The sequence below is a fragment of the Empidonax traillii genome, unplaced genomic scaffold (genome assembly GCF_003031625.1).
Source record: "Empidonax traillii isolate 1590-97213 ecotype Southwest subspecies unplaced genomic scaffold, ASM303162v1 scaffold317:size617950, whole genome shotgun sequence".
NCBI classification, from domain to species: Eukaryota; Metazoa; Chordata; class Aves; order Passeriformes; family Tyrannidae; genus Empidonax; species Empidonax traillii.
This window is the reverse complement of record NW_020955510.1, coordinates 274,798-301,807: the sequence shown is the minus strand read 5'-3', so window position 1 is coordinate 301,807 and position 27,010 is coordinate 274,798. Positions and strand designations below refer to the sequence as shown.

Below are 27,010 nucleotides of genomic sequence, written 5' to 3'. Positions count from 1 at the left end.
GGTTGGCTGTGGGCTGCCCCCACTGCCCCTGCCTGAACACAGGGGGCTGGACTTAGTGAGAGCAGGAAAATCTTACTCCCTTTCTACCTTGTGTCCTGCCTGTGACAGGCAGGGAACAAACCCCTAGCAGTGTGCCTATTGAGCCTGGGGAGTAGGACAGGGAGAAAATACAGGTTGGTTAAAGCTTTATCTGGAAACATTAAGGAGGAATAATTAGTTTAGATTGTTGTCTCGATTGAATTTTGTCTCTGTTATTTATGTGGCCTTTGGTACAAAAAAGATGTTCGGGAGAGGAAGATTTGGAGGCCAATAAAACAGAAAGAGAAGTTCAGGAGGTTTGTTTTTTTCCTAGTTTACCTTCCCAGTATTTGGACATGCCTACCTAGTTAAAAATGAACATTTGATGTACTCTAGTAGGCTTCAACTGTGACACAGAAACAGGAGCCAGCTGAAAATGTTCATAATGAGCCCAAATATGAGTGTCACCAGCATGTATAGGTGGTTTAGATCTATTGGGAAATGTGAGCTTTGCCACCTCAGTTATGTTGTTTCTTAAGACCTTAACATCTCAGGAGAAAACAGAGATTTTTATACCAGTAACCCACAAGTTTTCCTTAAAAGGTGTAAGGAGTGCAGTGATCAGCCCTGGTATGTCTCCTCTTTGAGCTCAGGAAAGCAAATGAGATCTGTCTCCACGGGGCTCCTGGTGCCAGGAGCTCTCAGTGAGCATTGCACTGCCCTCACTCCCTCACCTGCCAGTGCGTTCTGGGGACCCCCACGGCCGAGGGGCTTTAAAATCAATGCCTGGTAGCAGTCTGCTGAACTGTATTGACAGAAGGCTTGTAGGGGTAGTCCAGCCCAGGGAAAGTTCTGGCAGTGTCCGTTATTGTCCTTCATTTGTCACAGAAGCTGATGGGAAATCATTCAATTAAAAGGAGTGCAGCGGAATACACAAAATCTCAATATGAGTTTAGGAGAATGAGGGCAGCACATCAAAGGCATGCCAAAGCCCAGCTTTATGAAATGATTTTTTTTTTTTTCATTTCCACTGATTTCCTAGGTGAAATTAGGTGACTGTCTGGCTAGCATAATGATGATAAGGCTGGGAAACCATACATACTCAAGTGACATACGTATAGTTTTAATAAAGGATGAGGGTGACTTGAGGGAGTGCATTAAATTGAGTAATAATTTATTATTTAGAGACCTCTACCCATTTACTCATTTTTTCTGGGAGAATTGGCTCTTCCTCCAAGGTGTAGGCCACTTTTAGAGAGGGGGGAGAAGGTAGAGCCTGGCGGCTGGGCCGCAGTAGCTCGCTGGCAAAGCCAACTTCAGCGGCTGCCTGCAGCCGAGTGCCCCGGCTACCTATCCTGTTGTTGAGCTGCTCAATAAACACGCTGGGAGAGGGAGAGGGGGAGAGTTGACAGGGCCTTGCATTTCCTATAGGAATGCACTGCAATTATTTCCAATCACAATTAACCTGATTAGAATAATGGACAGGAAGTGTCCCTCTGTAGCTAATGCAGTTTGGCATCAGCTGACTGAAATCCTTTGATAATTTCTGCACAGATGGCTGGGCTGAAAGCAGCACTTTTTTAATTATTATTTTCATGGTCTCTTGGTAGGCCAAAACCTCGACACCAACAACAGACCTCCCCATTAAGGCGGACAGTGCCAACGTCAACATCACAGCTGCCATTTATGACGAGATCCAACAGGAGATGAAAAGGGCCAAGGTATCTCAAGCTCTGTTTGCCAAAGTGGCTGCCAATAAAAGTCAGGTGAGTGGTACAGAGGATTTCATTGTTGCGGGGCTTTTTGGGGTTTTGTTTTTAAAGCAAACTCTGGGGTTGGGACTAGACCCACCTCCTCCTCCTCCCACCAATAAAATTACATCTGTTCCTACAATAATAATAATCTTTGTCTCTGGGGAACCTATCACGTTTGGCTTTTGCCTGCTTAAGTGGTTTCCTTTTCCCTTTTAAAAGAGGCTGAGGGAAGGGTCAGCTCACAACCAAGCTTTTTCTCTCCTTTGGTATAAACATGTATGTCTTTTCCCATGTGTGGTATATAACTTACACCTTTGCTAGTAGGACAAGGAACTTTGAAAATGGTGGTATCCTACTCATTTGGCAGGTAATGAAATGGTTTTCTCAAGTGATTAATTGAGGGAAGGCAATGGGAAACGGAATATTAGGCAGGTGTTTCCTTTTTTGCATGTTGTATGTGCTTCATGCAGTATTGCCATGTGAATAATTCACATCAAATCCAATCATTTTTACAAAAAGGCATGAGGAGGCACTGCAGTAAGTTCTCCTGGATTAATTTCTACCTTGGGTGTAAAAAATGCATGCGGGCAAACCTAGGTCTGGGTGAAATTCTTGAAGAGAATCCATTAATTTAAAAATTTCATCCAACTCTTTAAAAAAATATAATGCACCAGAAGGGATTTTGTGGAAAGGAGGACAGACAGATTTTTTTGAAGGGCAGCAAGTGGATTGGAGATTGTTGGAAGGAATTGTTTACTCAGTGAAAAGAACTCCTTCTGATCCTGTATGAAATTACTCAGTTGTGCTAGGAGAGGGCATCAGTATGCACACAGAAATGCACAAATGTGTATGTGACAGTGAGACAGTGGGATAGAAACATATAGGTGCATGCACTCTGGAAGATAGATTCTTTTCGTCTGTGCAGGAAAACAACATCATAGTCATTAAAGCAGATGTAAAATAAGTGGTTGAAAGGCTTATAAACAAAGCTTCAAAGGCTATCAAAGCACATGGGAGAGCTTTGTCCTTATTTACAGGTATTTGTGCCCTGACACATGGAGATCTGATTAATTTTTCCTTCTTCATTTAATCATTTATTTTCTTTGCCTTTTGCTTTCTTTTACCAGGGTACAGGGGCTACAATCCCTCTACCCCCCAACCAAATCCTGGGCTCAGTATGAAATACATAAAAGGAAAATACCATGGAACCCTCTTAAACTGTTAAATGCATAAAAATCTCATGTACCACATGGCAAAATATAATGAGAACTGGAGCTGTTAAACGAATAAAGCTGTTAAAAGCATAATGCCACTTGGCACAACTACTGTGCATTTAACGGTTTTCCACTGTGTAATAAATGACATATGTGGTAAACGTGCAGTAAATATAAAAACTGCACAATTGATTTTGCAAACGTGCCCCTTATTCTTTACTCCATGCAGATATCAAAGTTCCACCCAGAATCCGGACTGGGCAGCTTTTAATAAGGAGTGTTTAACACAGACTGAATGCCAGCCTCTCTGAGGTTTGGCTTAAAATTGCCTGCAAGCTTCCTGTCATTATACCCAGAGGCTTCTTGAAATAGAGAGGGACTGAACCACCCAACAATAATTTGGGTGGCTCACCAGCTTTGGTCTGTGCCAGCTTGAGTGCACTTCTCTGGCAGCGTTGCACAGCAGCGCCAAAACAAAAATAAGATCCGTAGTCTTTCGCATGGAAAAAAAACAGGGCAGATTTTGAACACCAGATGCAAAAGGTTAAGAACAGGATCCACGAACGTTATTGTTTAAAGCAAAGTTACTGCACATAAAGGTTTTGTTTCTTCAGCAGCAGCAAATAAAGAAGCGTTTCTGGGGCTGATGTTTCTTTTGTTTCACAGCCCTGCCAAAGCAATACTGACTCCCTGGGATGGCCCAGCATTTGCCATGCTGAGATGTCATAGCACTCTGCTGGAGCATGAAAGTGGTTTATGGGGCACTGGAAGGCAGGGAAGAGAAGCCATAGCCAAGAACCATAGTGGTGTGGGGCCTCCCCCTGCCCCAAGCCTCCACCTGTGTGCCTGACCCTGGGTGGCTTGGTGTTGGTGTCCCTGCTGCAGGCTGGGGTGCTCTCTGGCCCACAGAAATGCCAAAAGCAAGGACTCAGCTGTTTGTGTAGGGTAGAACCATGGTGTCATGGTCAGCGTGTCACCTTAGGTCTAGCTTGTCTGAAAAATAGCAGTTGGTTGTTCCCAGTGTTTGCACAGTCCAGTTGTGCCAGTCACGACCGCTGCTGGTGAAGATGCTGCTGATTTCAGCAGCTGAGTTTCACGGTGGGAAGCACTCATTGAAAACTGCCCATGTTTGCAGAAGAGAAAGTCTGAAAGAGGGGAAAAAAAGAGTGAGTCTGAGGCTTTGCTTGGACTCTCCGCCAAGGTTCGTTCACTTGCTATTCTCCACAGGCCTGGCTTGCGTTGTGTTGGCTTCCTCTATTATTCCCTCACTCCAGACTACTGAGAGGCTTCCAGTTTGCTAACAAGGCATGTGTTATGCTGGGCGCTGCTGTTCTGTCAACAACAATCCACGGTGCTGTGAGATCTTCACAGTTTTAGCAGGCAGTGAGGCTCTGAAAGGGCTGTTTTGACATTTTATGCACAGGGCTGTATGTCGTGTAACCCAGAGAACATCCAGAGGCAATGGAGGCCTCATTTCGTCTTCTATCCCTGTACAGGAAGAGTGGTACCCTCTGAGAGCAGTTATTGCAAGTGGCAGTGTCTACTGGTGGAGTTAATTGACCTCTAATTTAACAAGCAACCATCTTCATTCTTAAGTCGTGGCAGAGTCTCAGTTCAGCAACTACAGAGAAGGGCAGTTTCTACAAACTGAGTTTGTAAATCACAGAGCTCCCGAGTCAACATAAGTGCAAGGATCAGGGCCTCATGGGGGTACCAAGGTAGCATGGTGAGAATTCTTTCAGAGAATCCACCTTCATAAAGAATTCAAGCCATTCATTTTGGACACTGACTTATTCAAACATCACTTATTTACCTTAATACGCGTTTTATTCCTTGCAACTTATATATAGACATTTTTAGCCTTGTTTGTGAAGTGGTGTGCATCCCTTTGTATTTTTGAAGCCAGCAGGAACTGAGAGCTCAGTGCCGCAGGACATCCTCCGAAGCTGTCCTGCTGCTATAGTTGCCAGCCAGTAGGAAGTACTCGCTGGACAGCATGCTTCTCTGGGGTTGCTGCCTGCTTGTGCCCTTTGTCCTTTTAGTGGCTAAACCTAGAACCCGTACCAGCACACTGGGAGTGTTTCTGAGTGTGGTCGGAACACCAGGATTTGGTTTCCAGTCTACACTTTGGGCTCTCCTGGTTATATTTAATTCACAAGAAGATGGGTTTTTGGTGTGCCATTTCAGAGAGGTTTTGGTGGCCTGTTTGTCTGCAGAGCTGTGCAGTGGCACAGGCAGAGACTTGGTTTGCTGCAGGTTTGGACTGTTGGTCGTTAAAGCTGATTCTACATTCAGCTCTGTAACTGCTTGATAGTACAACTTCAGGAAAATCATTTCCCCCATGACCATGTGCCAGCCCTTCTGTAATACTGTGCAGCAACATCACCCCTTTGACCTCTGATAGCGAGAGGCTAAATCAGAGGCTGTGCTGTGCTCAGCAGATGTTTGTTTCTTAGTCTGTGAAAAATGAGTTTAGGAATGTAGTTCTGTTCATAATAAACAGTCACTATCAAAATAAATAGTGGGCAAAGCTGGCTGGAGTGCCTGTTGACAGTTTGAGTGAGGGAAGAGCTGGTATGAACATGGAGACCAAACTCCACGCAATTCTCCCAGGGCAAGAGAATCTTCCTAATCAGGCTGGGACAGCATGGGGAAGTGGGGTAACTGCTGCTGTGTGTCTACCCTGGGCAGGGCAAATGGAACCTTCACAAGTCCAGTGAAACAAAAAGTACAGCCTTGAAACTGAAATTCTTTGCAAGGGACCGGAATTTGTTCCAGTTGTACCACAGTAAAGCACGAGAGACCCCATGGAGCAACATTTGAAAAAATGTTAAGCTGGCAAAGCTCAGTCTCTGGTTTGTATCTTTGCCCTGTTTAAATGTGGGCAAACACAGAATACACTTAACTGAGGGTTGGAAGCTGGGGCCAGAAAAGCCCTTCATTTGAGGCCCTTCAGGTAAAGAGAAATCCAAGCCTATGGATGGAAACCACTGTGACAGTTTCTCGCCTTTTCTCTGACTTTTCATATTGAGATCCCTACCTCATTGCCAGGATTGTCTGGGAGCCTGTTCTCTGCTCCAGGAGGGTGTTAACCCACAGTAGGGTCCCACACTAGATGGGACTCAGCACCATGGCCACCTTTCCATGCCCTTACCTCATTCCTGTCCTACAAGAGGAAAGTACAGGTACTGTGAGAAGAATGAGCAGTGTCACTTGGAAGAAGGGTTAACTCTAGAAACCCTTTACTTCATCCTTCCCTTTTCTTCCTTCCCAACTTATATTCCCTTGTATTCACTTGATATGATGGGATGCCTTCTCTCCCCCTTTTAGGTTATAATAGGTATTTTCTGTGCCCTTAAACTAATTAGCTTCTAGTGATGATGATCAGTAGCTAGAAAAAGCAGCTGGTGGTGAAGATGTGTAGTGTAGCTAGTGTGGGCATATAGGGCACTTCTTACTGCTGTAGCATCTCACTGCCTTTATGATGCTGTGAATCTCTACAGCTGGGGCATATCTGTTGTGCTGATATTTTGATGTTCTTGTTACATATTGAGGAAATGCAGAAAGACATTTCTCTCCTTGACTGAACTTGGAATTTATTTGAAGTACGTTTAGACTTGAGCTTCTCCTATACAGACTTCTATATGCAGTCACAGTGTGACCCCCATCCATGACAAGCTTGAGAAGTGGGCCCCTGTGAATCTCATGGGGCTCAACAAGGCCAACTGCAGGGTCTAGCATCTGGGTCACTATCAACTCAGGCTGGAGGATGAAGGGATTGAGAGCAGCCATGCCAAGAAAGACTTGGGGGTACTGGTGGATGAAAAGCTGGACAAGAGCGATGAAAGTGTGCTCCCAGCCCAAAAGGCCAACTCTATCCTGGGCTGCATCAAAACCAGTGGGAGCAGCAGGTCAAGGGAGGTGATTCTGACTCTCTGCTCTGCTGTGGTGAGACCCCACCTGGAGTGCTGCATCCAGCTCTGGGGTTCCCAACAGATGTGCACCTGTTGGAGTGGGTCCAGAGGAGTCCCACAAAAATTATCAGAGGGCTGGAACACCTTTCCTATGAAGACAGACAGAGAGAATTGGGGCTGTTCATCTTGGAGGAGAGCAGGCTTCAGGGAGACCTCACTGCAGTCTTTCAGTACTTAAAACAGGGCTTATAAAAAAAATTGGAACAAACCTTTTAGCATGGCCTCTTTTGACAGGGCAAGGGGTAATGATTTTAAACTAAAAGAAGGTAGATTCAGACAAGAAATAAGGAAGAAACACTGTTGGTGAAACACTGGAACAGGCAGCCCATAGAGGCGCAGATGCCCCATGCCTTGAAACATTCAAGGTCGGGTTGGGCGGCTCTCTGAGCAGCCTCATCTATTGGAGATGTCCCTACTCATTGAAGAGGGGTTGGACTAGAGAACTTTAAGGGTGTCTTCCAACCTAAACTATTCTGTGATTCTATGATAGCATCTGCAGCAGTGCATTTGCCTCTGCAGCTGAGTGAATAAGGGACAGTTGTGGAGCTGGGGCTTTGCTCAGGAAGTCCTTGGCAGACCTGGGAGCTGATGGTGGGATGCTTGCCCTAACCACAAACCCACACTTCCTCTGTAGCGTGGGGAGAAGCTAGTTTGAATTTGGCATGCTGGAAATATCCTCAGTGCACAGCATCCTTCCCTCTGAGGCCAAGAGCTGTGAGCAAACTTGTTGTTCCCATGAATCTAAGGTACACTGGGGCTCATGTATCTCATTCTTTTTTTTTAGTATATTCATGTTTTATAAGGCTAGTGAGAAACTGGCCCTCATGGAAGTGCTTCACATTTTGCCTTGAATTTTGGGGGGAGGAAAAGCACCAAGTGTTTCAGAAAATCCAGGCTATTGAGTGATTAACCTTGAACTGTATCAAAATGCTCCAAGTAAAGCTTCTCAGGTTCAGTCCCCCTCCCCCGGCCCTCATCAAGAATTCATTGAAGCCATGACAGAACTCTCCATTACAGTTAGTCTTTTATCCATTCCAGCTTTCTTGATTAGGTTATCTTGAATCATTAGGGGGTTTATTTATTTTAATAGACACTTATTGGATTCACGGAAAGAGAGTTTGGCGACTGAGGAACAAGAGCTGAATATTATCTGGCTCATTTTGCACTGCAGAGTCCCAAACCGAGCAGAGGGAAGAGAGGCTGAGGAAGTTTGTCCAGAGGACTCCTGTGATCCCGTGTAGAAAGGGAGGCTTCTCTGGGGAATGCAGCATTACTTTACTAATCTTTCAAGACTTGCGTCAATCATTGCTGCTTTTTTTCCCTCTTGTCACATATGCTGACATTTTCTGCGCTGATGATGTGGGTGAGGAAATGACCTTTTACATTTATTTTTGAGATTTATTCCTGAATCACTCTTACTAAAAACTCTTCATTTGCCTACTCATGCTTTCACTGGAGACCCTAGAAAATGTCAGCACAGAAAACTAACTGTATTATTACTATTATTATTATTGCTATTAATTTTAATGTAAGTGCAGGGAAGCACAAGGTCAGTTTAGCTGCTGTGTTATCCACGCTCAGAGCGGAACGGCTGCCTGTGACTAACTCACTGTGGACACCCGACTGCCGCCTCCTGCGGTGGCTTTTGGCAGAGACGCTGCTCAAAGCACAAGCACTGGCCTGCACCCCAGCACAGCTGTGAGCCTGAACTCTTCCCATGTGCCTTCTTGTCCTTAATCAGAAATTTGGTCCTTGGCAGACTGCAGGTCAGCAGATCTGTAGGAGGCAGTTTTTGGGGCCGGTATATTTGTGCATACCTCCACTGAGCGCTGGAAAAACTGACCTTATTGTAGCCTGGTACCTCTGGCTGCCGGAGCGGCCTCCCCTGCTCCGGGGTAAGCCTAGCTGAAGTGAAAGGGTCAAGCTGCTAGGAAGGGCTCAGGGATAAGTGACAGAGAATATGGCTCGGGATTGCTGCACCAGCTAGCTGTCCTCAGGGGGGGTTCGAGTGCGCCAAGGCTCATGCTTTGGTGTAGTAAGCGTGCTGTTTCTTTAACAGCATAAAGGCACAATGCGAATGGCTGGCTTCCTGCAGATTTTTGTTGTTGTTTGCTTAGCTATGTGGAAATGTATTTGATTAGAAGACAGAGAGAGAGGTTAAAAATAGGACATTAATATGGTATTATTTGTTTTATCAAATAAAATGCTTAGAAAATGTTTATCTTGTCTCATGAGAACAACAAAAATAGAGGCTGGCACTTCTCTGCAGCTCCCTTTAATGAGCCGAATTGGGCTGCATTCTTGATGCCTCTAGAAGTTTTGGGGTGAAATGAAGGAAGTTCTGAACAAAATTCCTTGTAACCACAAGCACTGGGTGTGCCTGAATGTAGAGCCAAAAGCATCCTTTAATTGTGCTGTTTTTCCTCCTCTTATTTTTAATGGAAGACATTCCCATTTGAGAACCTTAGAAGCTGACATTAAGGGCTGGATTCTGCCACCCATATTGACACTGGTGTGTATCGCACTCTCCTGGTAACTCTGTGACAGCCAAGGGGGCTGTTTGTGCAGTAGAGCGAGACCTATGATGTGCAGGGGAGGCAGGATCAGAAACACGGCATATTATGGGCCTGGGGAAGGGTGTGTTATTTGTTAGATTTTCAGGATAGATTCACAGAAGTTGTATTTACTTGTAATGCAGTGAGTCAGATAGATGCTGTGGATGAGTGGGAGAAAAGGTGGTGAGATGATAGTGTCTCCTTCACTTTTCATTCTTCATGCCAATAAATGTAACTATAGATGAAAATTCACTGTGAATGGCTGTAGCTCCAAGAATATCTGTATGTTAGCATTTCTTAAATGAAATAATTCTCCTGGAAAGCTCTGTGTAACATACACAGACCCCAAAGAAATAAATAAAAGAAAATAAAAAAATTGTAAGCAAAGAACCCCAAGTTGAGATTTTTAACAGTAAAAAGAGATTTTGTGTATTAATAATTCATGAGTTCTCATTGAACATGCACGAAGAAACGGTGCTATTCAATAGAGAATACTGTCATCTGTCACTGTTTTATTTGACATTTACACTTTTTTTTTTTTTTTTTTTGCCTGGTACTGCAAAACTTTCTTGGATGGCGTGCTAAGATTATTTAAATAAATAATTAAAAAAAGCCCATGCAGACTTTTCATCTGTGCATGGGGAAGGCGGTTACTTGCAATCATAAGGAACGTGCGAGTAGTGCGGCGCTGTGTTTTCTCACGTATTAGTCAAAGCTATTGCCTAATAAACAGCCCCATAGATGGATAGATAGGGTCTTGAATGAGTGCCCGAATAAAGAAAGGGAAGGGTAGAAAAAGAGCAGTGAAAGGCCAGATTTGATGCAGATAAGTGTACGCATGCACGCAGCGGGGTACGCGTGTGTATGTGCGGGGGTGAGCGAATAATGGCTGTTGTGAAGAAAGCTGCCACAAATACATCGCTGCCGCTGGTGCAAAAATAAATATTTATAAATGGGTGCTGGGGGAGATCCAGTCCCGCACAACGTGAGAGAAGACAGGGCATTTAGCACAATGACAATTCAGTTAGGTGCACCTTGCAATTTCTTGCTAATATTAGGCTCATGGAAATCTTTCTGCTCTGTAGGTTAGTTATTATTTATAAAAATCACAGAACCAGCTGATACATTCATAAGCTAATTATTGTAGCAGCTGGGTACACATGGTGCAATATGTCTGAGGCTGTGAAGTATCACAGATTTCTTGGGGCCTGCTGTGGTGGGGGTGTGCTGTTGAAGGCTAGATCCCTTAATCTGATCAGCCAAGCAAATACTTTGTGGGGAAACTGGATTAATATCTCTCTAAATACCACGGATGTGCTTCACCTTCAGAACCAGGCTCCTTTAAACGTGCCATTAGCTTATCTCCTTTGGGGAATGGAGAAGTTCTCAGGTGTCCTCAGGATGGCGAGGTCTTTGCCTGGTGCCTCCCTTTGCCAGAAATTAATTTGGTTTGCTCATGTCTGCACACATGGTCACACTGCGGTCTAATCTTTTCCCTAATAGCTCCAAGGTCAGGACCTCAAATGTTGCCAGGCAAATTGAGCGCTATCCTTCTTAAAGACTAATGGCAGAGAGTGCCTAGTCCATAATGAGGCCTGTAGTGTTGCTCTAAGTGATTGTAATGAGTGCTGATTATAACGGGACAGATAAATCAAAGTGCAGCAGTTGCCACTGGGCTACCCGGTCCAGCCCCGGGAAGGGGAATTGGTCCTGCTGAGCCCCCCCTGGGCTCTGCCAGAGCCAGGCACTGTGCAGTGCCTTGCAGCCCTCGGGGAGCCCCAGGAGCTGTCCTTCCCCAGAGCCTGCCTGGCATGGGCTCCAGCTCCACCAGGTGCAGGGTTTTGTGTGTATTTTCTGTTACACAGTGGGTCTTCACGCTGCAGCATCCCCCAGGAGATGTTAAACATACCTGCTTGAGACATTTGATGGAGTTCAATTGGAGACTTATTCGGCTCACTGAAAACGGGGAGAAACAGGAGCTTATTTTTTTCCACAGATGGTTTATTTTCCATTTAAAATATTATTTCCTTTGTATGGAGGAACCCCTGAGAAAACACTGTGGAGTTGGGAGACCTTCTTCCTGTCTTTTCTCTAAAAGTGAGAAAGTTTTCAGCGGATTTTTGAGCAGTGGAAGGTGACTGAGGAGAAGTGAGGGTAGGGGATATGGCCATACCACATTAAAATGCAGACCTTACCTGGCTAAAAGATTGCCTAAATACCAATCAAAACACTTTGAAAATATAATACAGGTTTTCTTTCCCTAAGTAAATGACTAGATATCTTGTTTTCATCCTTGCCCCCCCTCCCCAGCCCTCCTAGTTTATTGCAAGAAAAGATCAGGTCTGCACAAATGTGGCCTCTCACTTGTAAAAACAAGGCAGTGTTGTGTTACAGATTAGTTTATAAATCCCTGGTGGCTTCACAGTTCAGTGCCTACAGCTGCTGCAGATGGGCCTGGGTTTTTGTCTCTTCGCTGTGCTGCAGCCGGCAGTTGAAGGAGAAAATGGAATGATCAGGTTATTAACATGTAGGCCGTGAGGAAGAGGCTGCACAATGAGAACAGCTGGTGTTGCTGTCTTGGCTGATGCAGCGGAGATAATCAAATCTTGCCTTTTTGGGGGGGGTGAAGGCAGAAGACACAGTGGAGAGTAAGACAAACAACGGCTTATGATATTATACACGGGGTTTAGAGTGCACAGTAGAAGTTGTCAATGGCTTACAAGTTGTTACACAAAAAAGCAATACCAAAAGCCCCCGCCATGGGCTGGTAATGAACCCGGCTGTTCGGCTTGCTCTGGTCACTGTTCAGAAAAACACAGTTTTGGCTACTTCCTGTACTGAACATTTTTAACATTGATCCAGCTATCTTGTAGGTATTGTAAGGTGCCTGTCAAAATGGTGTCAGTATGCTGAGCTGTAGCTCGAAAATGATGGGTTATAAAGCTACTAGGTAAAATATTTTGACAGGAGTCAGTAAGGCACGTTGACAGCATCCTCGGCATTATCTTCTCATCTTCTGTCGTTTGCATCACATCTCCTGTGCAGGCACAGGAAGGGAGTCACTGTCTCCAGCCCCAAGTGGGCTGGCTGCTGGCAGGCAGGAGAGGCTGGCTGTGCCCTACTCTGGGCAGGTGCAGCAGCAGCCACCGTCCCTTGGGTAACCTTATGGGGACACCGGGTCACTGCTGCCCTCACCTGAACAGCTCTTGCCATCGGGCTCTCTCCTTGCCTTTGGCATTCAGGGTGGTTTCTTCTTCCTAGAGCACTGGCACTTTCCCCTCAGGGGTCTCAGCAGTCAGTCCCCATGGAGAGGTCCTACAGCTCTTTACATACAGCAGTAACATTTTAAAGGCATTTCAAACTAACTCTAAAATAATACAGCAGGATTAAAATCTGCTATTACTATGCTCTGTAGTTGGGTTTAGAATAACCTCTGCCTAGTATCTTCATTTCTCTAGTAACACCTGCAGAACTCTGTTTGCCGCTTTTGTGCTAAATACCAGAGGATTCCCTTTCTGTGAGGTTGTGTCTTATCTAAGATTTGATTATTTAAAGCTTTCAAATTTCAGTGAGATTCAGAACTTGGGTAGTCAGTGCAATAGAGTGACAGCAAATCAGAAGTCTTTGCTTGATAGTATCTGGTACTGAACATTTTCAGTAGTATTTCTATAGAAAAAAATATTTATATCCAAGCATTTTAAACCTGGTGTGAATACGATGGGGGCAAGATACTGTGCTGCCTGGCTCCTGCTAAGCACTACTACTTGTTTCAGTTTCTCCAGCTTGAAGGAAGTAGAATATATCAAGGATTTGTCAAGACCAAAGAGCACCTGAGGACTGGGGGAGATTTTGTGTGCGAGACCAGCAAAACTTGCACCACAGAGCTGCTAAATGTAGCTGGCCTTCCACTCACATCTGGTTCCTTGGCGTTCTGTGAACTGACTGTGCTGACCCTACCATTGCAGGGCTGGCTGTGTGAGCTGCTTCGCTGGAAAGAAAACCCAAGTCCGGAAAACCGCACCCTTTGGGAGAATCTCTGCACCATTCGCCGCTTCCTGAACCTTCCCCAGCACGAGAGGGATGTGATCTACGAGGAAGAATCCAGACATCACCACAGCGAGCGTATGCAGCACGTTGTCCAGCTCACTCCTGAGCCTGTGCAGGTCAGAGCAACAACTGCCTCCTCAGGGTGTCTGTGTGGGAGGTAACACAGGGGGTTTGAAGAGTGTAACATGGAGAAGTGCTTTTTATGTATTGACTGAAACTTAAAAGTACTTCTAAAATGACCATGGTGAGCATTTTGTGGGGAATGGGCCTTCATTTCACAGCCTCCTTAGGATTATTTTGCTCCTCTATACAATATTTATGGCTAGTATGAATTTTTGGTTTGTACACCCTTGTCCTATCTTTGTCTCAGGTGTTAATAGAGTGAAAAATAAATAGATATGAATTTGCGTAGAGAAAATAAAATGAAAATACTGCAAGGCTTCTCATCTTTGCAGTTCCAGCTTCAGTCAGAAGAGAAAATCAGCCTTATGTGTATTCCTAATAGTAATGTGTATTCCTAACTAGTAATGCATGCCACAAAACCAAACATCTGCAAATGGTTAAGAGAGGCTCAGAAGATGTTTTTTTAATCTAAAAAGCTGAGGCAACACCTCCTACATGAGACCTTCCCTTTAATTTCCACTGGTGCTCGGTCCCATTCACCTGATCCCATTGTGTGACCACTCTGAGTATCATCCCCTACTGCTCTTCTCTGATCATCTCCATTCCTCCTCCCACCTCCGCGCTCCCCAGTGTTGTTTGATGGTGGATTGCACCGCTTTGCTACTCTTGCTGTGAACCTTGGCATTGAGCCTCTATTCTTTGTTGTTGCTCGTGTGCTGCTGCTGCTACCACTGCTGCCAGCCATCTAGTCACCTCATTTTAAAGGTGTGAGGTTTTTCTGTCACACTGTCCTGCCCCACCTGAAACACATAGGTCTCACTCAGATTAATTATTGCCTAGTTAGTGCTTTGTCTCTTCTGCTAACAACTTCCTCCTTGCTTTCCTTTTGGTCTTTACCTGGAAGAAAAAATCTGTTTCCTGGGGTTTGGATTCTCAGAGCTAGGGGAAGTGCTCTGAGTAATTAATGTTTCAAAATGTTTGTGGGATCTTGGAGGTAAGGAGCTACAAAAGGGTAAAGAGCCAAGCTAAGGCGGGAAGACAACTAGACCTGCATAGATTCGAACATATTAGCCCAGTTCTGATGCTCACAGCAAGTGGGAATATCCTCTAAGGGAAGTTAGAAGAAAAAGTTTCCCTGGGCTCTTGTGGGTGACCTTGATGATTAGCCTACTTTCTAAAGCCTTCTGCGCATCACTTTTCTGCATCGTGCAGGTTGGCTCCTGTGACTGACACGTTACACTGTGTTGGAATGCTGTGCATTTGTATTTGTCAGCAAGTTACAAAGCCATGGATTAATTTTTTATTACAGTCAAAATATGAAAAATGAAGAAAAATAAATGGAACCAGCTGGCAACCACATACAACAAAACTCTGGAGACCCTTGTATGCAGTTGATACAGTAGGCTTGTGTTTTGGGGGTGCTGCATTTTAAAGCTATGCTTGCCCATCCAAAAACCCCAGTAGGTTTCTGAGTGACACACTAGCAGTGCCAGGCATGGGAGGCTTGCTGTCCACCTGCTCCCTACTCAAAAGATACCCAGCACCAAGCAATTTTTTTGTGTCATTTTCGGTCTCTGGGACTTGAATTGTTTCAGGCAGCAAGGTTTGTTTTTTGGCTCTGCTGCAAGGGTCACTATTAGGTAATTAGCCATGAAGAATCAATGACAGCAGCCAGAGATATAAAGCTGAGGTCCTCACACTTGCAGTCATTGGAGATTTTGTGACACTTTACATAAGGGTAGGGGTCTTGGGCCCCACTCCTGGCCCAACTCCAGGCCGAGTAATTACATTCTGCCTATCTGAAATTCCCCCTGTAGTGTCAAGTGGGAAAGCAACTCTCATTTCCTTCTCAAAGCAGTGGCGGGTGCAGAATGTCTGCCTCGGTGCCTGGCTCCACTTAAGCAGCGGGTGGAAACATCCAAGAGCTGCAGTCACCGACCTACTTTGCTTTGCAGGCTTTGCTGGTGAGAAGTGTGCTATAAGTTGAGCCTTTACCTGCAGCCTTGATGTCAAAACAACAGTCCTTTGAAGAAGAGACAAACAGCAGCACTGTGAATAACAGCAGGTGCAGTACTGTAACACCTAAGCAGGCAGGAAGCTCTTACCTCTGCTCCCTCTCTGTCCGCCCCATCTTTCTCTTTGCTCTGATGGATTTGGCGTGCGTACTGTAACTTCTGTCTGGTGCTTGAGCCTCCTGCTCCTGCAGCTGTGAGGCTGGGAAAGCCTGAAAACAAGCTGCCCCACACTGCTGCCAGAGCTCCCTGCCACCATGACTGAGCCCTCTCTGGGCTCAGACAGTCTGGGCGTGTCCCTCTGTCAGACTTGGAAGAAGATCCTGGCTATGATCACAAGAGGCATGACTAGGCAAAAGATAATGGATAAATTTTAGCCTTTTCCTTGGTGTGGCTTCTTGGAAATGGTGAAGATTTTATCGTGATGAGTTTTGTGTAGTTCAGTTGCTGATTACAGGGCTAAGGACACTTCAGTGAGGGAATCACCCCATGGCCCCGTATGGTTTCTGTTCCCTTAAGGCAGGGTGTGCGTAGTGGGGTGGTTGTTGTAGTGCTCTAGGAAATCAGCTGCACACAAGTTGGATCTTGATGTTTAAGGGATAGTTGGGGTTTTTTTGTGAAAGGTTCTTGCCCTCTGTTTGGTATTACTAGCCTGCACCTCACTGTTTAGCTTTAGGTTCAGAGTTTTAAAAAGAAACGTTTTTATTTTTTCTCTCTTCCATTAGATTTTTCCCATCAGCCATATATTAATCAGTTTAATCAATTATTTTCCTGTTTCTGAAATGAAAAACATCTACAGTGGAAGCTCAGTGCACAAGAAATTCCTCCCTGCACACTTGATTTATTTGTTATTGTGCTGAGGAGTCATAAAATGTGAGCCCTGTGGAGCTCTGTGACATGGCTGTGTTCTCTGGCAGCACTGGGTGGGACCATATGGATGTGTCAGAGTGTGGATTTTCCTTCACATGCTGGTTGCAGAGCACCCATGCTACACCTACATGTTGCTGTGCATGCAGGCTGACCTCACCACAGTCTCTCAGTTGGTTTTTAAGGAAATTCGGGTGTGCACTGAGTGTCTCTCCCTCCATTTCAGTGTGGTGTAACCGCAAAGTGCTGCTGTAGGACTGAGGAGAAGACCTGTGAGGTTGTGCTAGCTGGGCTGCCGCAAGGACACCACCCCTGATTTACGGAGTGCCTGAGCCACAGTTTCCTGGAGGGTGGGAGGGCATGCTGGAAAGCATTACTGTATTTTTGCCCTGTTCTCATCCTCTTCCACCACCACCAGGTGTGGGATCCTGGCTGGACCTTTGATCTGCCTTGGCCTGGCTTATAACTGTGTGCAAAGTACTCTCTTTGCAGCAAGCAGTCCTCATGCTTCTGTGTTTAGCTCCCTGCTCTGCAGAGGTGAGGGTACCCTGTCTTACTTTCTATCCCCTGCTAAATCCCACCGATCCTGGGCTGTTTGCTGGCATAGGACCTTTCTGAAGTGTTAATGCTGACAAGTGCCTACAGCTGCTTCCCACTGCCAACCAGGGATTCCGTGTTTGTTACAGACATGCTGGGACACAGTAAATCTAATTTCTCTCCTTCTCCCACTATTCGTCTGCTGTGTCCAAGGTGACCACTCCAGAGAGTAACCATCTTGCCTGGCACTTTAATGTAGTGCTAATTCATTGTTAATTGTGGGGCAGAGAAACCTGACTCCATTGGGAAGAGGATGAATCAGGCAGTTGTCTCTGGAGTGTCGAGGTGGATAAGCCAGTTCTTTGGAGTAATGAGCCACCATTGCAGCGAAGTACCTGCTTTTCAGAGCTCAGGGAAACCTCACCTTTCATTTTCTGCATGAGTTGACAGACAGGTCTGCTGAAGCTGGTAGGTAGGTATTGATTTAAGAGCAATTAAACGTTGCTTTCTGATACACTGTTACTTTTGTCACTTTTTTAAGATAACACCCCTCTACCCACCTTTTTTTTTTTTTTTTTTTTTTTTTTTTTTTTTTTTTTTTTTTTTTTTTTGTCAGAAGCTTTGATTTAGACAAATCTGGCAATTTATAATAGTTCAGATTGTAAGTCATAGGGGAACATTAGTAAATAAAAGAAGGCATAGTAGAAAGCTCTAGGAAAGCTCTTTTGTACTGGAGTTCACTGCAAACATTGTGGTTTCTCTTTAAATATGCAGAAAATAACATAACACAGAAGTAAATTAAATACTAATTTTGCCATTTTGTGAGAGATGGAAAGGAACAAGTATTTTAGAAATGACAATGAAATACAAAAGAGCAGAACATGGAGCCCTCATAAAAATGGGTCAAGGCAAGTGGCGATGGCAGTCCAATGAAACTAATTTCATATTCTCTTTCTAGAAGTAATAAAAGGGGAATGAACACCACTGTAGTGCTTCCTAATGAAATATCTGATTCTAAACAACGTCTTGGAGTTCATGGGTCACACAATGCATAGCATGCAGATGGAAAAAATAGTGAGACCTAAATTTTCTTTTCTTAAAAAATAATATTAATTAATAATATTTAGGCAATCATAGATGATGAGTGAATAAAAAATGTGTTATTCCATAGCAGAACACGATGTGCTTAATGATCTATAGGATGATGTGCACAGTGAGGTTTTGCCATGTTTGTGTGAGTTGCAGCTGAGGATTTTGCATACTGGAAATTAGGACTGAGTTGTCTGTGAGACTTGGGCAAAAATTACTTTCCCAAACTATGCTAGCTCTCTGACAGTGGTGCTTACTGTTCCACTGAGATAATTTTTTTGTGGGGATGGCTACACCCTGATAGTTTTGCTTTTTGATCATTTCTCTGCACCCTACAGACAGACTGTAGATGCCTATCCACTTCATTTTGATTTTCTGAGCTCCTTAATCCATGGCTGAGTGTGGTGTCCGCTCAGACAGGAATGGTCAAGACTAGTGAGAGAATTTATACTCAACAAACCCAGATGGACTTTAAGAGGTATTTCTGTTGCAGATTTATTCATTCCACTCAAAAGCTCAGAGCTTTGGTTTGGGAGGACTGCAGCTGGAGTATTTTTTTTCTTTGATTTAGAACTACAGAGGGAAATGCATGTCAGAACGAGGTCTATGAATTTCGTAAGTGGAGAATATCTGTCTTCCTTACTTGCTATGTTATCTGGAGTTTCATTCTCTTTCTTATCAAAATTAGATAATAACAGTCAAGTTTGGTGTCTCCTTTCAGTGTAAACTTGAAAAACCACTGAAAAAAAATCCCAAACTATGAAACTGCTATTTCCATGCAGCGTGAAAGCTTAAGGGAACACATATTACAAATGCCACTTACTCTGCATTTATTGTGTGTGTGACTGTTTTTGGGTGGGGGTAAGGGACTCTCTTCAAAGCAAGCAGTACAGGCAAAACCCTCAGAAAGCATCCACTTCTGAGCTGTTTTCTCATGCTGCTCCAGTACCTGTGCCCTGCAGTCAGAGAAGCTGCATTTTGAAATACAGGCTGTGTCTGTGTGCTCTGGTCTTCCATCCTTTTGGTGCACACCATTTTTCTGATGGATCACAGCAGCTCAGGAGCCTTGTAGAAGTTTGGCAAAGGAAACAGGAGCACAGATCAGACAGTGAATCCTTTACATTTGACTCTGAGGTGTCCAGTAGATCTTCTGGTTATTGATAGCTACCACAATTGCAGTGGAAAGACACTGAGCTGTGACTGCTATAGCCAAACCTGTGACTGTGCCATCTCAGCTGTTTCTGTTTAGTGTGGATATCTAATGTGGCTGAAAAGTGCTGCTGATTTTTATTAACATTAGGCCTGCTATTCCCCTTGAATGATAGTGGGGAGTATACTTGCAATTAAAGCCAAATTGCTTCTGTTCTGAAATTAGTTTAGGTTTAGTACTGTTCCATTTAACCCTAGAAATGGGAGATCAAGTAAACTGCATAGTTTTGGGTTTTTCTGTGGTGGCAAGTTTAGTCTTGTCAGAGTAGAACACCATTTCCATATTTGTTTAGACTCCTGAAACTGCAAGGGCACGTCAATGCCACTTGCTCCTGGACAGATTTCCTTTGGTCCAGGATCAACTGAGACAGGGCAAGGATGAGGTGGGACTGAAGTTAGGGAGCCCTGCAAGCATGGCTGATGTTTTTCTTCTGCAGCTTCTTACAATAAAGATGTCTCTGAGGGTTCATCTTGCGTGAGGTTACCCCAGAGCAGCTCTGTTTGGGCTTCTGTGGCTCCCATGGCAGGATGCTCCAGGCAGAAACTTCCCTTAAAATCTAAATGTGTAGATTTAGCACTGTGGAGACTTGGCAGTAAGCAGCAGGGTGGTGGTTTGTGTTGGTGTTGCTCTGAGAAGTTGTTGTTTTAGCAAATGACATCACTGTAGCTCTGGCCCCTGTTGTCTCACCCTTTTGCCTTTCACACACAATTTGACCAGATTTAGCCCACATTTCTTACAGCCCTGGCCCTGTTGTAAATGCTAAGCTGCCAGTATTGTAAGAAGTCATAGTAGGTTGAGGATGAGCAAACATTTAAAGAAAGATCACTAAATAAAGCTCTTTAAATTCACATAACCTTTGAAGCTTGCCAGCAGCAGGCAAACCTTGAAGGCTGAAAAGACACTAGAGGAGTTCCATTTATATTTGAGAATTTTTGCAGTTAAAAATATTGCTCTTTTTAATTTTATTTTAATGCACCTTAAGTACTCTGTGTCCCTCACACTTGTTCATAAATTATAATATCAGGCTTTAGAGATGTGTGAATGTTTATAGGCTATTGGTTGTCTGCAGCATTTTATTCTCGGGCTCCTTACAGCAATCTTAGGATAAAGTCAGAGCCCTGGATCACTGCAGCTGGCCTTTCTCTGCAGATAGGCAAATGTAAAAATTACACTGGGAGGAAAACCATTGTGTATTGTGCTACAAGGCACATTGCACTGTTTGTCCCCTAAAGATCTATGAGACCAAGTGTGCTGCTTTTCCTCCCGTGTTGCACAGTGTCCCCCAAGGAAATGGTGCAGCTTCTGGGCAGTGCCGGGAGTTAGGCTATGACAAAGCAGGATGTAGATGGTCAGTCTCCTTGCCCAGAGCCAGTCTTTTTTTTTTTAAATTCTTTAGTGTGTAATTTCCTTTTTTGCCTTTTTTTTTTTTTTTTTTTCATTTTTCCCTCCCCCCGAATAGCTGGAAATACTCAGAGACTGCAACATATGTAGGGATATGGTTTTTTTCTCAGGTTAGTATGTTCTTCCATGTTTGTATGGACTTTTACAGGAATTGCAGATTGAAAGGGGAAGTGTTTTTTTTGTGTATGCACTATTCTCACGCATCAAGTATCCAGAAGTACAGTAGCACATATTTTTTCTCACAGTCATCTCTGCTTACAGTGTTTCAAAGAATATTCCAAAATATCTTGGCACAGACAAAGCGAAGCTGTTTGCAAGATCCCTAGCTGTGGAACAACAAAGGCTACATTCTCAACACACATCACACATGACTTTAATAAAAGTCTTAAACAAAAATCAGATAATGTATTTAGAAAATTGAACTTCGCCATTTACGATGCTACTCACGTTGTGAAAGGAAGTACGTATCCCCTTGTGCCTCCTTTCCAATGACTTTTTCCCCATTTCTGCTCACTTCTTCATGTTTCATATTAGAAGGTGAAAATCTTCAGTACAAATAGAAACATTTTAAACCCAATAATTTCAGACTAACTCCCATTGCGGTGCCTAACTTAAAAAAGACTTGATGTTCAGAAACCAAGGAATACAAGCACGCCTAAGGTGCCCCTGGTGGAACATTCAGAAGTTTGAAACATCTAAAATCATTATTAACCACTTAGCATTGCACATGGCAAAAAGGATGTGGTAAATCACAGAACGCATCCTGGATATTACAGACCCAGCCATCTCATTAACTCCATGTCAAAAAACATTCCTTGGTTTCCAGTTGGGGCTAAATTTAGTTTTATGGTATTTGTACCATCATAGTACAAGAAAATGTTGACACCCTTGAATTTTTTAGTTGTTTTTTTTTTCAAATTTATGGTTTGGACCTCTACATTATGCGCTTATTAGGCCATGCTCATTTGATGTGCCTCACTTGAATCCAAGGCACGTGAGCAGGGAGAGTTGTGAAGAGCCTCCTTCCTTCCTGGTGGAAGTCCCATCACATGGATATTGAGGAAGGTGAGCACATTCTGCAAAAAGTCTTAATGCAGACCTGTAATTGTTCTTCGCTTTGAAGAGAGTTCTGTAGCGAAGTGTCATGGCTAGATCTGGAAAACCTGGGTGTTCTCAAACTTGCTTGCAAAAGGCTTGGCAACCAAGATTTCTTTTCATGAGATTTTGGTTGTTTTTAAAGTTAAAACATGCAGAGTATCACAGAAGTCCCTTGTACCCACAAGGTGTAAGAGCTTGCTCCTCTTTCTGTGCTCTGTTGAGGAAAGCTGGGTGGCAACTGTGAATCCATCCAGTTGTAGCAGAAAGAAAGAGACACACTAAAATTCCAGGACTCAACAAGCCTCATAAAAAGATCTGTCTGGACAGCGCTTCACTATTTAAGTGCTAAGTTATTATTATTATTTATTATTTATTTCCTCTTCTATTTTTCCTCTTACTGAACAGGCAGGAAATATCTTTGTTCTTTCATTTTAGAAATGAAATAAATGTATTCCCTGCAGCATTTGAAATTTTAATAATCCATAATAAATAAAATCATATCTAATAACATAACTGCTTTCAATTGGCAACGCGATCTCCTAGATGCATTGCAATGGCAGAAACATAAATAGTTGCAGCCTCTGAAAGCCTACTTCCTATTTGCTAAATATACTTGGCTTGCTTTAAATTCCTTTGTGTGCAGTCATTAATACAATCCTCTTTGACAGCATTTAATTAAAGTGCTTTTCTCTATTAAATTCATTAAAACTTTTTTTTTTACATACAACTGTTTCCCAGACACTGAATGTTAAGGACCTGTAGACCTCTCTTTAAATAACTTCTCTCTCCTTGTTGTAAATTGTTAATTAAATTTAACTTAGACTGTTTAAAGATGGCTTGGAAAAGAAAGCCAGATTTCAGGATATGGTCTCAATCATGGCTGATTTTTTTTTTAACACAATTTTTTCCATGTAGTTATAGGCTGCGTGTTATATTGTTTATGAATGTTACTGTACTTGCAGCTGGAACCAAGCAAAGAAATACCCTAAAAAGCTCATTTCCATCTCACTTCAAAAATTTTCATCTTTTTCGTGCAGTTTCTTAGCCTAAGAGTATTTGTATGGGGGGAGTAAGGAGGGAGGAGCTGTTTAGTATTAATAGATTATTGACAGCTTAATGTCTTGGCACCTAGACAGCCCATAAGGTATAATAAACAGGAAGCTGTCTGATGTGAGCGCAGTCAATAGCGTAGTCAATCAGAACCTTTCAGTTAATTGCTGGTTGACCTCAGACATTTCCTTTAAGTGAAACTGTCCTTCGCTCAGATCTCATCTGGGTTTCAGGGTTTAATTTGAGAATGCCCTTTCCATATGGCAGCTTGTGCACACATTCCTGGTGGATTTTTGCTTTGCTCCCATGCACAGCATTTCAAGAGCCAGTGTCTGCCCGGAGCTTTGCAAATCCTGTAGCTGTGCACTGGGCTGCCAGTGGGGCTGGGAATATGCCACGGAGCTGGGCTGCCGGCGGGCACCGGCACCACGGATAAAGCAGGCAGGGTTGTAAACTGACATCAGGGCGGATTTTCAAAGCAGCTGGACTGTTGCCTGGGGTGTTTTGGATGGAGTTAGGCACGGCTTTGGTGCCTGGAGAGGCACCGTGGCATCAATGAGACCTGACCTGGCCTTTGCAGATGTGATGTGCCACAGCCCAACGTGGCTGCCCTGGCAGAAGGGTCGGCACCACTGCTTCCATCCCACCCATAAGCACAGATTCCCCTACTCCTCTGCACAGAGGAGTGCAGGCCAGGGTTCATTTGTATTTAGTTTCCCTAATTCCTGTACTTAACCATTCTAATTTTTTCGGACTGCGTATCTTGATGAGGTCTAGATAAGCTACAAAGGCAAGCAGGCAGGAAACCACACGGGCAGTCCCTGACCCTAAGTAACTGGAAGCCATCTGCTTATCTGGGGAGGGAACCTCCATGGAAATCTCTTCTAACAAGTGTACTGCATTTGGATTTTTCTTCCTTTCCCTCCAACTGTTGACTTTGAGCATGTGTGTTTTCCGTAGGCGAGATCAGGGAGGGTGAGCTGTGGCAGCTCTTGTTTGCAGCACCAGCTCTGGATTTCCCAAGAGCAGTGAGTAACTGCCCTGTGAAGGAAATGCTTCTGTACCAGAGCGAGTTTAATTTACATTTCATGCAGTCAGGAGAAATTTTTTTGTCTCTAGATCTTGCAGTGATTGTTGTCTTTTAGCCACTTATCATGCACTGAGACTGTGGTTTGCTGAAAGGAGTATTATTACTTTTAATCTCTAATTTTTCCCTGATTTTGATTAATTTCTGTGGTTCTCTTTGTCCCTTTACATCACACAAACTGCTTATGCCTTTTTAATGGCCTGATTAGCACCAGGGAAGCATTGCTGACTTGGAGTAATGTTATTCCTGATGTTTCCTTGTTTAAAAGAGAAAAGGAGTAAGAATGCTGCATTGCTCTGTTTGGGATCCATTAAAGTCCAATCCAGAGCCCTGGCTGAAGCAGGTTGTAAATTTTTTGGCTTCATACATGTTGGGACGATGAGAGGGAATAGCTTTAAGATGATGCCCCCTTTCTGTGAAGTTGTGAGGGTAAGAGAGGCTTGGAGTAGTTCTTTCTGGCGAGAATAGAACAAAACCATGTGAGACACAACAGAACCAAGAAAGAAATCCCAAGGTATGTGTGTAAGCCTGGGGCCATCAGCAGCAACACATGCGCTTCACTCCCAGGTGTCTCTGGCCAGAATATATTCGAAGGTACTTTCTGTTTTTATCAGACTTACTGGCCAAGCTGCTAATCAGTATTGCATTGACCAAAGGACTCCCACATGCAATAAAAATCATAAACTTTATTGGATTTTGAGATAGAAAAGATTCACATCCATCTTGTTTTATAAACCGCATTACGTTTCATGCTTTCAGAGCTCCCATCAGTACAACCCTTTGTAAATACAAAGGTGAAGGAGGTAGGTGGGTAGATAGACGGCTATGAGTTGCTGTTCCTTGGGTGGTACAGCCTAGAGCTATAGAAATGCTAGAGCTGAGTTTAAGGGGTTGCTGACATTTCCGAAATACTGAAAGAAAAAAATATGTTGGTCCTTTCTAAATTATTATTTTCAGTTCAAATGAAAAAAAAAAGGGTTTGCGGCAGTTTAGAGCAACAAGCAACATAATGCTTTGAAGGAAAATAGGAAGAATTTGAAGAGCAAAAGTTGCTCTGCATAAAAGCAACCAGAATATGCTGTTTCATGAAAAATGCCTGAACAACTGCTTGAACTTTGTCAGAATATTCACTCCCCCTGCTGCCCCAGGCAAACAGCTTGGCAAAGTAGATAGACTTCACTTAGGCAATACTTTGATGTCACTCAGTTGACGTTTTTGACTGAAAAATGCCACACAGTCCTAATCTTACGGAAGCAAAGAATGGCGTTTTGCATTTCTAGCAAAACCCTGGGGCTTCTTGCACACAGACCTACGGTTGCTGCAGACTGGTGTTAAAAGTGAGCTTTACCCCTATGATTATGTGTGTGTAGCCAGCCATGGGCTGAGCAATCCACAGAGCTCCCCACAGCAGCCAGCAGCAAAGCCAGGGATGGGTCCCAGGGCCCTAACAGTGTCATCTTCTGCCTTGTCCTAATGCTGCCTCACTAGCAAGATATTAAAACCATTTTATTAAAAATGAACAAAAACCTGTGAGTATAAACTGCACACGCTGTTTACTTTCTATAAAGCCATTTTCTTCCAGCATCCAGAATCTGTAAAATAGGTACAGGTAAGAGTAGTGAGACATGGAGCTCGACAGCCTGAGAGTGAGATGCCAGTGTAGCTTCCTCCTCTCTCTTGTGGACATGCCCACCTTTTCTAGAGCTTAATCAGGAAGATGAATGATTTCAGATCTAATTCTCAAAGGCATCCTGTCGTCAGTGACCTAATCTGTGCAGGAGACTGTACTTTGGTCATTTGATTTTTATTTACCCAGCTTCTAGCTAAGGGTATAATAAAGCACATTATGCCAGTTGCATGTGTGGTAATGCTGGATATTTTGCTTTTACCATGGTAGTTGATTATAATGCACTTTTTAAGACTTGCTTTCTAAAAAAAGGAATATTTATACTTTCATGTGTTTGATTCACACAGTATAGTTTGCACAAGTCCTGTTATTAAGTGCATTGGTGGTTACATCTTGAAAGCTGTAAAACATGCTGAGTAGTGTTTTATCAGCACAAATCTGCTATTTTCACTAACCATAACAGTCAGGTTCTCCTGACTTCTAACTGCTCCCATTGTAAAAATTAGCAGTACAGCTGGGTATTCCTGAAACCCCAAATAGCCAACTGTAAGGACCTAAAACAGTTTGATGGGACGAATAATTACCCCCCACCAGAATCCAGTGTCTAATCCAAACATATTCTTCCTGAAATAATGCAGTGCCTACTCCTGGTCTGAGTAACTGGAAAACAACATGATTATAGTGGCGCCATTCGTGCCACCATAGTTAGGGGTTTAGAGCTTGACCTCTAGGCTGGGGCTTGTCAGGGAAGATCTTGCTCACAATGCCCACAAATACTCTTCTGATTTTCAAAAGAAACAGAGAACATGTGTAGTGTTAATTAAACAAAAAAAGTGTAGAGGATACCAGAAGTATTTTGTCTGCAGAAAAGCAAAAAAAAAGCCTTTTGTTGCCTATTTAGTTCTTGTGGCATTCTGCCAGCTCCTCATTAGGAATACCAGAGTTGGGATGGGGAAACTCAGAATGGACCTGAAATCTTTGACAAACCCTCCGTCCAGCCACACCCAAGCTCAGGCTCTATTTGGAAACTGTTAAGCAGAGTCTGCATGCCATAGCACCTCAGAGAGCCTTGATAGGGCTGTGAGAGAAAGCACAGAAGAGACAAGTCAGAGGCCCACAAAGCTCATGATCTTGTTTTGAAGAAAGTAAATTTCAACTGCAAGGTTTGTGGCCCTCGGTGCGAACACAGATATTGAAGTCCCACTGGAGTGGGACTCCAGTTAGCATCACCATGCAGAAGGGCAACATGAACCTTTAGAGTGCTATTGCTTTTTCCCTTGTGGGGGAGGCTGCCTTGCTACCGCAGGTTACAGGCAAGAGAGGCTGGCTTGGCTTCTTCAAGGGGCG

At 43.8% G+C, this 27,010-nt stretch overlaps 1 protein-coding gene across 4 annotated transcripts in view; it reads left to right on the top strand.

Annotated features, from left to right (window-relative positions):
- Window positions 1-27,010, top strand: part of SATB2 (SATB homeobox 2) — a 218,956-nt gene that overhangs the window by 180,085 nt on the left and 11,861 nt on the right. For all 4 annotated transcript variants that reach the window (XM_027891285.1, XM_027891284.1, XM_027891286.1 and 1 more), the window contains 2 exons: window positions 1,629-1,784; window positions 13,481-13,678. In XM_027891285.1, the coding sequence (XP_027747086.1) occupies window positions 1,629-1,784; window positions 13,481-13,678 (354 nt within the window). The remainder of the gene's footprint in view (window positions 1-1,628; window positions 1,785-13,480; window positions 13,679-27,010) is intronic.